Raw genomic sequence first — 12,438 nt, forward strand, 5'->3', positions numbered from 1 at the left:
GGAGAGTGGCAACCTGAAGACACAGCAGTGCTGAAGGTAAGTATGCACTACTTCATCTGGAAACAGCACAGATATCAGCTATCAGCCACACATCCCGTTTATAAGATGTGCAGCCGATAGCGATAAATTTTAAAGCAATACAAAAGATGCAATCAGCCGAGGATCAGGCGTTTTCCGCTCCTTAGCTGTTCGCTGGCACTTTTACATGGGACAATTATGGGACAAAGGAACATTTCTATGAACAACCCTGGCTGATAATTGGCCCATGTAAAGGGCTCTTTAGCTGGGAAAAAAAAGGATCTGACTTTAGAGCTTTGGTTTCTCCCTGAGTTGAGTAACAACCAGAGATGAGCGAATTTACAGTATTAACCAAGAGAAGCGCTTCGTTAGCTTGGCAGTCGGCTTGTCAGCTGGCTGCCATGGAACTCTTTGCCTCTCCACTCCGGGCACCTGGAAAAGCTGGATCACCTGGGAGACTTCTCCAATTTTCCCAGGAATAGATTTAGCTTTTCCAGGCACGGAGTTTAAAGGCAGCAGACTGATAAGCCGACTGTCGAGCTAACAAATCGCTTCGCTTGGTTAATACTGTAAATTCTTTCTAGTAACAACTAATCACCTAACTATTCAACCGCACACATATGCACATTAAAGTATATCTATAGCCAGGTTAGTCTCTATGAAGCTGTAAGTACACATTATAGCAATTTCACTTTGCTTTGGGCAGTCACGTACCAGTTATTTTCCTTTTTTCTCCCAAATCAATTTCTAGCCATTCCCGGTCAAACTGATGACCTGATGCCCAGGATACGCCTGCAGTGCTGAGCTGTGCCCTTTCAGGAGACCAGCGTAATGTTTCACCAGTTTCACTGCTCCACTCCCAGGACGACGTGGCCGAAAATTTGTCTCCTTCATGGTCTCCAGTAAGCGACGTGCTGCAATCTTAAGAGAAAATCCAGAAAGAGACATTAAAATAAAGCTTCCTCTATGTCCAGGAACAATGGCCGAAGCAATAAGGAAAAGTGTCTGGGTTCTAAACCTGTGGATCCTTCAAAAACCTCATCATACATGTCTGGACACTGCTATAGCCCCATGTTCCCCAGAAAGTGGTGACATTAGTTTGGGCATCCAATATGCTAGTAAGGGCACAGACTGTAAACTGGGTGGTTGTAACTGCTTAGTTCTGCCACACCTCATTCAGAGTAGAGATGACCACAGTCCATAGACTGAAGTGATGAATCTCCATGAATCTCTGTAAGCAGGAGGGTGAATCTAGGACGATAGATCAGAAGGGGCAGCCCTGCAGGCAGACTCTGAATGTGGAATTTGTGTAACCTTCACACATTGCCTCAACAAGCTAGACATGTTACAGAACAGCTGCAGATGCATTCTGACCTCGGGTGACTGGTTTCCTAAAGTCCTTCACTTTCCTATGCCAGACAATGCTAATGACTGGACTGCTGCATCCTAATGTCATGTAAGAATTAGATATATCTTACATCGTTTTGAGCTGGCCTCAAAATCATCTTATTTGTTCTCAAGTCTTCCAGTGTAAACACTCAGCGTTCATGGTATAAAGATACGAACGCAATGACGATCATGTTTATGATCAGATTAATGACTTTTTATAGCGAGTGAGTGTGCATTGATTGTTTGGGCTGCCCAAATATTTAACCCCTGCTGCTGCTGTTGTGACATTTAGTCGCCCAGTCCAGCATAAATGTAAATGGTGACCTCCAATTATCAGAATTCAAACAGAAGCCACATGCAGATGTGTACAGAGCATTATTCTTACCAAGGCTGCTGAAAACAAATCTGCGATCAGAAAGCGAGCCGCTGCGAGAAAAAACAATGGGGGAAAATGATTAGTAGAAGCCAGACAAAGCACTCTTTCATAAGGCGGTAATCTCATTACTTGACAGGGGTACAAAGTGCTGCTCCTATCAGTATCTCCAGCACAGACGACAGATGATCACTGAACAAGGCTTTTCTATGGTCTCGGAGGCCTTTGCCCTGGGTATGTTTGTGGAGAGTCCTCGAGGTGTCACGGATCATTACCATGTTTATTCAGTTTTAAGGAGTAGCATTTTAAGTGCCATCTTGTGGCCATTAAACAGCTGTTCCCAAGCCAGCGTCTGCAGAGAGTGGGGGTCATACCAATATGCTCTTCAGTCAAGTGTCTGGATGAAGAAGACCATTTTTGTACAAGGATATTATAAAGAAGTTTGAGGGCTAATTGTTCAATGTACTTGTGGGTTACTACCTGCAACCTTATAATAACAGATAACATGAGGTCACAATGACTTATGTCAGGTGACAAACTCAACTTTGCTCAACTGTTCATCACAATAGAAGAAGAGTGGATACAAATGTCACACGAGCTAGGGAGTTCACAATGGAGTATTAGTAAACTGTGACACCGCACAAGCCAACATTGTTTCGGTGACTAATGCATAAAAAACTGTAAATATCTATAGTCAGAAACAAAGAAAACGTGACTACAAGCTGCTCGTTTAGAGACAGAAGCGGAGAAGGAATTCACTCTGTGACGACAGAACTGAAGTGCTGCCGCTGGCATTTGAACTGCATTACTTCCCTCCATTCAGATTATGCTTCAGCCTTTAACCCCTAACAATACCCATTATGGGTCTATGAATGGGGGCACTATTGTGAGCCCACACACTGGAAGGCAGGCTAATGAGCCACAAGGTCAGCCAGCCATTCACAGCTCGGCCAGAACTCACATTTACTGTGTTATAGGATTAATCCAAGTCAATTTATACTGGAGCCAACTTATCTACAGCTTTTTTTTTTTTTTTTTTTTTTTGGCGGGGGGGGAATCCAATAGTAAATATTTTGAAATACAAAAAAATAAAAAAGACTCCAAAAATCAAAATGCAACGTATGAAAAAAAAAAAACACTGTTCGGCTGGGCTCACACTATGTTTTTTTTATCCATTTAAAAAAAGCAAAAAAATAAAAAAAAATAAAGGGTGCATCTCGCATCAATTGCCCCATCAATTACTTACTCTTTTGAAAAGATTCCATTGGCCAGGACACCAGTGTATCGACTTGCACCTTTATAATGGGTGAGATGAATCTGCCCCCCAAGTTCATCAGCAATAACGCCGGCATGAATTGCAGCTTTGCAAAGTAGTGAAGTCTGGAAAAGGAAAACGATTGGGAATTAAATAAGAATATCAAGGCAAGAAAGTTGCAGCCAATTTCCAACATTCATTTTTACTGTAACTTAAAGGGACCCACCCATCTTTTAAAGTAATGGTATACTGCTAAGTTATGCCATCACCTCATGATAAGTGGGGGCCTGACCTCTGCCAATCCTGAGAATGAGGGGGATCCAGTGCTGGCTTTCAGTGTTACATCCCCTTCTAAGTTTTCCCTGCACAGTGGCACTTAGGGTTGGACAAGGGCCTGCCTATCTGGGTGGCCAGGAGCACCATTTTGAAGGGATAACGTACAAAAGAATGCATAGAGCCCCATCATTTTCAAGATTAGTGAGGGTCCCATACGTCAGACCCTCACCGATCACAAAGTGTCAGCCTATCTTGGTGAAGCCTTCACTTTATAAGATAGGAAAACTACTTTAAGTGTTTATAAAGCTTGAAAAAAAACAAATAGAACACATAAGTTAGCAGCTAACCACTCCATGCCACAAAACAGAAGTGGTAGGTAGCTGAGAGGTTGTCAGTTTTGTGTACAGAATAAGCAGTTGGTGAACATAAAACACAGAACATGGTCCTCTCTGTAGATCATCTGATCCATCAGCGGTTCTGTCAGCAATTTTATTCTTAAAGGGGAATTCCGGTAAAATATATTATATATATATATATTTATTTATTTTTTAATCATCTTGTGTCAGAAAGTTATGCAAATGTGTAACTTCAAAATCTCAAGTCTTACAGTAGTTATCAGCTGCTGTATGCCCTACAGGAAGTGGTGTGTTCTTGCCAGTGTGACACAGAGCTCTCTGCTGCCACCTCTGTCCATCCCAGGAACTGTCCAGAGCAGGAGAGGTTTTCTATGGGGATTTGCTACTGCTCTGGACAGTTCCTGACACAAACAGAGGTGGCATACACCATACAGCAGTTGATAAGTGCTGGAATACTGAAGATTTTTAAATGGGAGTAATTTATAAATCTTTATAACTTTCTTGTGCGGAAAAATTATTTCGCCGGAGTGCCCCTTTAAAGGAGAAGTCCCACCAAGTTTTAAAAAAAGTCAGGAAGCCAGTCAATGACTGGCTGAGCGGGAAACCACTCAGCTGGGCCAGAGGGAAGAGCTGGGTGTGTGACGTATCCAGTTTCCAGCTGAAAAGGACTACTGGCTGCTGTTAGCGGGACCCGGGAGCAGTCAGTGCAACGGAGGCACGAGGACAGGTGAGTTTAGGTTGTTTATTATTTCTATGCACCCCCTTATCCCCCTTCATTTCTCCTTCAAAATTATGAACACCATAATTGAACTTGGGGTCTCCATTACAAGTCTATTAGCACTTGTCAAAATGAGTGGTGTTGTCAATAGGGTTCAATAATAAGAAATTCCCTCCATGTTGTGAAGGTTGTAGGGAACAATAGGGCCCTGTTTTATAGTCATTGCAGTATAAGCTCACTATGAGAAAGCATTCACGCACATGTTTTGCTGAACTGAGCAGGAAACAGTCAAGTGACCTTGTGTATATGAATAACCAGGCGGCCTGTCCATCCCCCTCAGGACATTGTATAGGAATGTGTTTGTTGAGGAGCTGTAGCTGCTGACCTCTGTCAGGTTGTACTATCCAGCCCCATCAGTCTCTACAGTGGATAGATGTACCTAGGCAGCCTGCCTGTCAGGTGTCCAGTGATGCACAAAGACCAGGCAGGCAATAGACAGCTCGCCTTAGCACTGAAGCGGCTCACGCCTGAATAGGGTATTCTCAGCACATTAATCTTGGAATGCTGGAATCTATTTTGGTGCATGCCACAATGCCAAGGGCTGAAGCAAATATGTATATTAGGATTGTATGTGATTGATTTTTATCAAGGCTTGTATACATCTGCAAATATAGTAGCAGATTACAAATAATCTGACTGGTATGGACTGAAACCTCAGGTGCAGTGATATCACCAGTTAACATGCAGCAGCACAGCCCGACCTGTAATTTCAAGTGAATATATTTCTTTAAGCACCAGTTTATTCTATATGTAACACATACATACATAACATTTGCCTACCGCGCACTGGTCCTAAGCTAAATACACAATTATTGCTGTAGCTTCAGAGCAGGTTTCTGAACTGAGAGGCAGCTCAGCCGTGGCCAGTGATTGGCTGTGTAGCCTGTCAGTTCAGAGACCTGCTCTTAAGCTACAGTGGCAGCTCTGGAAAGCGAGCAAAGGGGAGAAGAACACCTTGGAGCGTGGAGAGGTAAAGTGTACAGTTTAAAGTGTACCTGTCGTTATAAAAAAAAAAAAAAAAACTTCATGTCAAAGGTTTAAATGGGTCCAGGTCTGAGTGTTCAGACCTGTACCGATCAGGAGATAGAACCAGGAGAAGATCGCAGCTGCAGAGTGTCTCAGCTCAGAATTGAAAATTTTCTTTTTTTAAACTCAGAGCATCTGCATCTGCGGACTTATCCCCGCTCTATCTCCTGATCAATACAGGTGTGAACACTCAGACCTGGACCGATCAAAATGTCAAAAGTTTTTTTATAACGACAGGCACACTTTTAAGGGGCTGTACGGATATTGCCAAAGATGTCCGTGCAGCCCTTGCGATTATCGAGCCATGTAATAGGCTCAGTAAGCGCTCTAGCAGATGGCACTTTAGGCAATCGTCCAGCAGCTATTAAACATGTAAGGCCAGCGTACGACACAACATGACGTAGATGTCAAGCACACATATTAGCAACTGAAAAAGATAGAAACACAACGAGTCTTTGTCCTCACAACTAGGATTTAGACGTAGGAAACAAGCTTTCACACGCTCCTAATCCTTTTTATACAGATTGTGAGAAAAATGCAAAAATGCACAATGAGAATTTGTTCCATTCATACTCAGGTCTTGCTGAAAATATTCTGTCGACAAACCAGTTAGAGGTGGAATTTATGCCCCAGGTCACATATCTAATAAATAGGGAAAAGCCAGTGGAACTGATAAACCTGTCTGACACTGCAAGTTACAACGACCTAAACTCATTATACCTGGAGCATTAAACTTATACGAAGCTGGCTATATAGTAGTGTCCTGGGCCGCTGTATTACTGGGCTCCCATTAACATGAATGAGCGAACAATATGGAGAAGCAAAGTGAAGACAACAATTGCTAAATACCCTTAGAAGTCTATAACAGTGACCGAAACTATGAATTATCAGTCACTCATTGTTGGGAAACCAGACAGTTCAATGTATGAAGCTGGAGAGCACCATGTGCTCTAATGTCATTTTGATCACAGTCATCTATAATTGTCAGGTGGGGCAATCTGCCAGCTTCTTGTTTTGTTTCTTGAGTCAGCTGAGCATCTTCAAAGGACTTCTGGGACTCACCAAGCAATCAGTATGTGACACAGAGGTGAGATCTTAGAGGTCACTAATCTCAGCCGCCTTCATGTGGTTGGGTGGTGGCTGCATCAGCATGATGGGTGGGGGCTGGAAGCTTTTTTTTCTATTAAAGCCACTGACTGAGTTTGTATTATACCACAGTTTCACATAAATCTTACCACTCTGCTCCTCGACTTTCTCACAATGTATAGCCAACAATAGGATCACTCAGCAAAATGGACTAAACACATCAAAACACTTAAAGATAATATTGTGACGTTATACCTTGATCTACAAAGGCTTGGTTATACACCTAGCAATATACTACAAAAAAGGGACACCCCCTTTTCTTTCAAATCAGGTGGATATGTGGAGATATATATTTGTAATCTACTTCTATGTAAAAATCTTTAGTCTTACAGTACTTATCAGCTGCTGCATGTCCTGGAAGAAAGTGGGGTATTCTTTCCATTCTGACACTGTGCTCTCTGCTGCCACCTCTGTAAAATGTCAGGAACTGTCCAGAGCAGTAGCAAATCCCCATAGAAAAACTTTCCTCCCCTGGACAGTTCCTGACACGGACAGAGGAGGGAGACTAAAAAGAATACACCACTACTTGCAGGACATACAGCAGCTGATAAGTACTAGGAGACTGGAGATCACCAGTTGATTAAAATATTTTTTTTTTTCCTGCTGGAGTACCCCTTTAAAGCTTTCTGTGGTTTTCACAATTTGTTTGTAATTTTGCTCTAATTTATAGAACATAAGTAAAACAAGGGATTTTAATACTTACATCTCTATATCCTTCTTGAACATCCCCTGAAATATCCCCTTCAATGTCTTTACAGCCAGCTGGACAGAATTTGCTGTAAAGGCAAAAAGACAAAGCCAAACTCTGTAAGCTAGAACCAACATGTCCAATGGGTTGTATGGTCATTGTAAGTGTCATTTGCTTCATAGTGGATACATTCATTTACTTATAGACCCGATATGATAGAAAGGGCAATAAAACTCGGAAGCCTGGGAGATATGGGTCATACTAGCAGAAGAGTTTTATGCACAGTAAACCTAAATGGAAGCTGTCAGCTGCAAACTTCAGGATGCAGAGCCCTGACTGTCAATCAAGGAGGGTCAGGGATGGGAAGGGAGCGAGGAGGCGTACAAGCCAACTGTACTGTTGGGACTCGGCACCCCTCTGAAATCTGGCGTCTGGGGGGGGGGGGGGGGGGGGGAAAGCATTTTTCGACATTCCGGAAGCATGGCCAGTCTTATAAAAGCAAGATGACACATGGTACCTTTAACAGTTATCTAGCAGTTGCAGCAGTGTCGCAGCTGACAAGTTCCATATAAAAGAAGCAGATCATTGGATCTGAGCTATGAAAACATCTGTCAGCCTTAAAGGCTCTATTACTTAAAACAATTATCGCCGATAATCGGCTTGTTTAATAGAAGGCAATGATCAGCCGACATGAACAATGTCGCCTGATCATTGCAGTCGCTTGTCTTTCAACATGTTGAAAGACAAGTGACTAATATAGCAACCACGGAGGGACGGCAGCAGATTGCTGCTATTTGCTATGGGCTGCCCGGACGATCTAGCGATCACCCTGGCAGCCGTCCCGCAGCTCCCAGCGCCCCCCCCCCCCCCCTGTCCTCACCCGCTCGCTGCCGACGTGTGTAATAGCGCCAGCGATCGAGGAGCAAGTGAGCACTGACAGCGCCTGTTTGCGCCTCTCAGTCGCCCTGTGTAATAGGGGCTTAAGGGTCAGGAAGACCCTTGTTTCTCGGTCATACAACTTGCATGACTGAGAAAACATTGTTTCTTGTTTAGTAACCTAATAAATGCATACTCTTCTTATCTCCTACATAACAGCTCAAAGGATGTAACAATGTTACCTGTAATCAGTCTCCTTATAGTGGTTGGATCGGGCCAAGCAGGTGATCAGATCTGTTTTAAAAACAAACAAAAACAAAAGAACACTTAATATTTAAACACAAGATGGAAACGGCGCCAAGAATTTACACTAAACAGAGATTACCATTATCTTAAACTGTGGTGGGGCAACTAAGGAGGTGGTTTTAACAGATGTGATAACTGCAGAGTTTTTCTTTTTTTGCTTATTTTATAGTTTTAGCAAAGGATAAACTGAGGCCCGGGCCTCACTATGTTCTGGCTCATTGTTTTAGCCAGCATGGCATCTGCATTATTTTTTATTTAATTGCTCGTTACATCAAACATTGGTGACAAATAGAGGTGAAAGAACTTCATCCCTGGGGCTGCATCCAACTGCTGCACACTTGGATTTGAACGGACACAGTGGCAAATCCTAGGACAAACATGTCCTCATACTATACTAAGCTCATACTATTTATCTTTGTGCTCTTCCACTGTAAGGCTCCTATTCCACGGGCTGATGTGGGCCCGATCAATAATGTAAACGAGGTCAATCTGCTAGATCGGCGCTCGTTTACTGGGTCTATTCTGCGGCCCGATAATCGTTCAGCAAGGGCTGCAGGGACATAGTTTTCTGCGGCGGTCCCGGCCAGTGATTTGCTGAGCGGTCTGTCAGCTTAGACAGGCCGCTCCGAAGCTCCTGGGACCGGGAGAAGGAGCGCAGGAGAAGCCCTGTAGCATGGTAAGGTAAAGTATGCTGTGGAATCATCGGTCGCCTGCCGCGCACCACTATTCCACATAGCGATGCGCGGTCGGTGCCCGATGATTTCAGGTTTGCACCTAAATAAACAATCAGCCGATGACACATGAGCTGATCGCTGTCTCTATTCCACAGAGCGATAATCGTCCGATTATTGCTCCGTGGAATAGGCCCTTAACTAACAAGTGTCCTACCCCAGACGAAAACGTACACATGAACTAAGACGGAACGACTTTCAGTACCTGGATGATCGCTGCTGGCAAAGTTGATTAAAAATCCACGTCCAGACACATGAAGCCTGCTCTCAAAGCGGATGCGGGCCTCATTGGTGTCCAGGTACAGCTCTTTAGATGCAGGATTCTGGCTTCCGCAATAGCTAGCTAAAATAAAAAATGAAAATATTTTTAGGAAATGTACAGAACAGAATTCCAATAAGCGTAATATGCCAAACGATAGTTATGGAACGTTAAAAGTTCATTCACAGATCAAGTAGGAGAGTGGAATGGTTGGCTGTATCTGAAACATAGCTATGTAATTATATATATATATATATATATATATATATATATATATATATATATATATATATATTGCAGTCAAATACATCAGATTAGTAGTCAGAGGACAATGCATTCATTGTCTCTGGAGTTCACAGAAGTCATGAAAAATCAATGGGGATAAACTGATAGGCGTTTTGCGATTAGACAACAGTTGATAGACATATCTGAATGTATAGAAGTCTACTAATCCGTCTCTCCCCTCACTCTGCCAATCCCTTCACTGTTGACCATGACATACATACTACAATACTACATCCACAACCTGTCCCCTCCGTACATCTCTGACCTAATATCCCGCTACCGTTCCTCACACAACCTTCGATCCTCCAATGACCTCCCCCTTTGTTCGCACCTTACACAACCACCTCCAAGGTTTTGCCTGAGCCTCCCACATACTCTGGAACTCGCTACCCAGACATTTCCGGCTTTGATTCACCATCAAGGCCTTCAAAAGTATCCTGAAAACCCATCTATTTAAACTAGGCTACAACCTACAATAACTCTGTATCACACTCTGACTGGCTGCACCCTTACCTCCTGTCTCCCTCCCCTTAACTTGTAGATTGTAAGCCCTCGTGGGCAGGGTCCTCTATCCCTATGTACCAGCCTGCTATTCACCTTATACATGTAATATGTTTATGATTTTTTAATGTTCTGTTTGTCGCCGCTTATCATTGTATAGCCCTCTGGAATTAAGGGTGCTTTAAAAAAATAAAATTATTATTATTGCTACCAAACCACATAATTACACAGAAAAACTGCAGTACATTGATCCTTAGTGGTGGTGGGCATTTGTAGCTTGTTCCCCAGATGCCAGGCAGCAGGATTAAAGACACCAATGAAGGGTGGAATGCATCTCATCCTTTACAGCTAGCAGCTGCCTTATCCCAGGTGCTCAGGGCAGTATAATGATGTGCACTAGAGATCAGCGCAACTCCAGCATGACCAGATCACTTGACATTTGAATACCAATGGCTGAAGTTGGATGCAGCCCTAGAGCTGTACCCATGTTTTCCCCACACTCCTTAGGGCTGCATCTTACTTCATCAGCCATTGGTATTAAAATGTTGAATGATCTGACTCGATCATGCCCATCTCTAATGTGCACACCAATGGGTCAGCACTAGAGATGAGCGAACCGGGTTCGAGTCCATCCGAACCAGATCGTTCGGTATTTGATTAGCGGGGGCTGCTGAAGTTGGATAAAGCTCTAAGGTTGTCTGGAAAACATGGATACAGCCAATGACTATATCCATGTTTTCCACATAGCCTTAGGGCTTTATCCAAGTTCAGCAGCCACCGCTAATCAAATGCCAAACGTTCGGGTTTGGATCGACTCGAGCATGCTCCAGGTTCACTCATCTCTAGTCAGCACATACGCAGCAGTGGAATCTTTAGTAATAAAAACATAAACCCTTTTTCTAGATAAAAGTTAGTGAGGAGAAATGACAAAACCCTTAAATAAATAATAATAATAATAATAATAATAATAATAATAATATTTATTTGTAAAGCGCCAACAGATTCCACATATTTTTTATTAACAGTTACTAGTGATGAATAAAACAAATGGCCAGGAGCCCTACAAGCCTTGTAGCAATAAGTTATATAAATAATGAACAATATGTGGAAGTTGAGCACAACCTCCCCGGAGGACATCTACAATCACACAGAGCAGTAATAGAAGTGTCTGTCATCTCCACAGTCCGCTCCAGTCAGGCACAATGGATTAGGGTTCTCAGAGTCGGGGTCAGATAAGAGGCGTCCTGATCCTGACAGGCAGCGCTGCCGTTATCTCCCCCCTGCTCAGCAGACAGATCCCGCTGCTTATTGCTGCACATAACTGATGGAGCTCCCGATTCAGGAAAATACGATTAGTATCCTTCATCAGGGCCCAGGGCGATGGAGCAGAGGACCTTGATAGAGACAGGCACTGACCGTATACCTGCCTGGCAGAACAATGATCTGCTGAACTATTAGAATAGCAGCTATTACAACAGTAAGAAATATCTCAATATATAATCAGTACATATATGACGATAAGAAATGTCTTGTCACAAATAGGGTCACATTTATTCTGTTATTAAGAAACCCAGAATAAATAGCTAGAGGGTAAGCTATGTAATAGAATAAATGACATCCGTCATCTATTTTACACCCAATACAAACACAAGGACAAAATTTTACATAAAATATGCAAGGACTAAAAATACTATAAAAACACCAAAGAGCCAGAACGGTGACAGTTAGGACTACAAACAATGAAATGCAATTAGAAGTTCCACCATTAAAGCGGAACTCCGCTGCCAGAAAATTAGATCTGTAATAAAAATCTCAAGTCTTCCAGTACTTACCAGCTGCTGTATGTCCTGCAGAAAGTCGTGTCTCATTTACAGCCTGAAACACTGCTCTCGTGTCCAGAGTGGGAAAGGTTTTCTATGGGTATTTACTGCTACTCTCAAAAGTTCCTGTCAGGGACAGAGCTGGCAGTAGGGGGCACTGTGTTAGACTGAAAAGAATACACCATTTACTGCAGAACATACAGCAGCTGATAAGTGCTGGAAGACTGGAGATTTTTAAATAGAAGTAAATTACAAATCTGTATAACTTTCTGACACCAGTTGATTTGACTTGAGTACCCCCTACATATAAGATGCAATTCGAAGTCCATCGCTTAAACTCACACATCCCCATCAT

At 42.9% G+C, this 12,438-nt stretch overlaps 1 protein-coding gene across 1 annotated transcript in view; it reads right to left on the bottom strand.

Annotated features, from left to right (window-relative positions):
- The window catches only part of DCBLD1 (discoidin, CUB and LCCL domain containing 1), a 46,744-nt gene that overhangs the window by 13,055 nt on the left and 21,251 nt on the right, over positions 1 to 12,438 (bottom strand). Inside the window, exons 3-8 of the mRNA XM_069974928.1 lie at positions 9,424 to 9,561; positions 8,424 to 8,475; positions 7,321 to 7,393; positions 3,027 to 3,160; positions 1,793 to 1,833; positions 733 to 939 (exon numbers count right to left, since the gene is read on the bottom strand). Of these exons, the coding sequence (XP_069831029.1) occupies positions 733 to 939; positions 1,793 to 1,833; positions 3,027 to 3,160; positions 7,321 to 7,393; positions 8,424 to 8,475; positions 9,424 to 9,561 (645 nt within the window). The remainder of the gene's footprint in view (positions 1 to 732; positions 940 to 1,792; positions 1,834 to 3,026; positions 3,161 to 7,320; positions 7,394 to 8,423; positions 8,476 to 9,423; positions 9,562 to 12,438) is intronic.

This window comes from Dendropsophus ebraccatus, chromosome 6 (genome assembly GCF_027789765.1).
Source record: "Dendropsophus ebraccatus isolate aDenEbr1 chromosome 6, aDenEbr1.pat, whole genome shotgun sequence".
NCBI classification, from domain to species: Eukaryota; Metazoa; Chordata; class Amphibia; order Anura; family Hylidae; genus Dendropsophus; species Dendropsophus ebraccatus.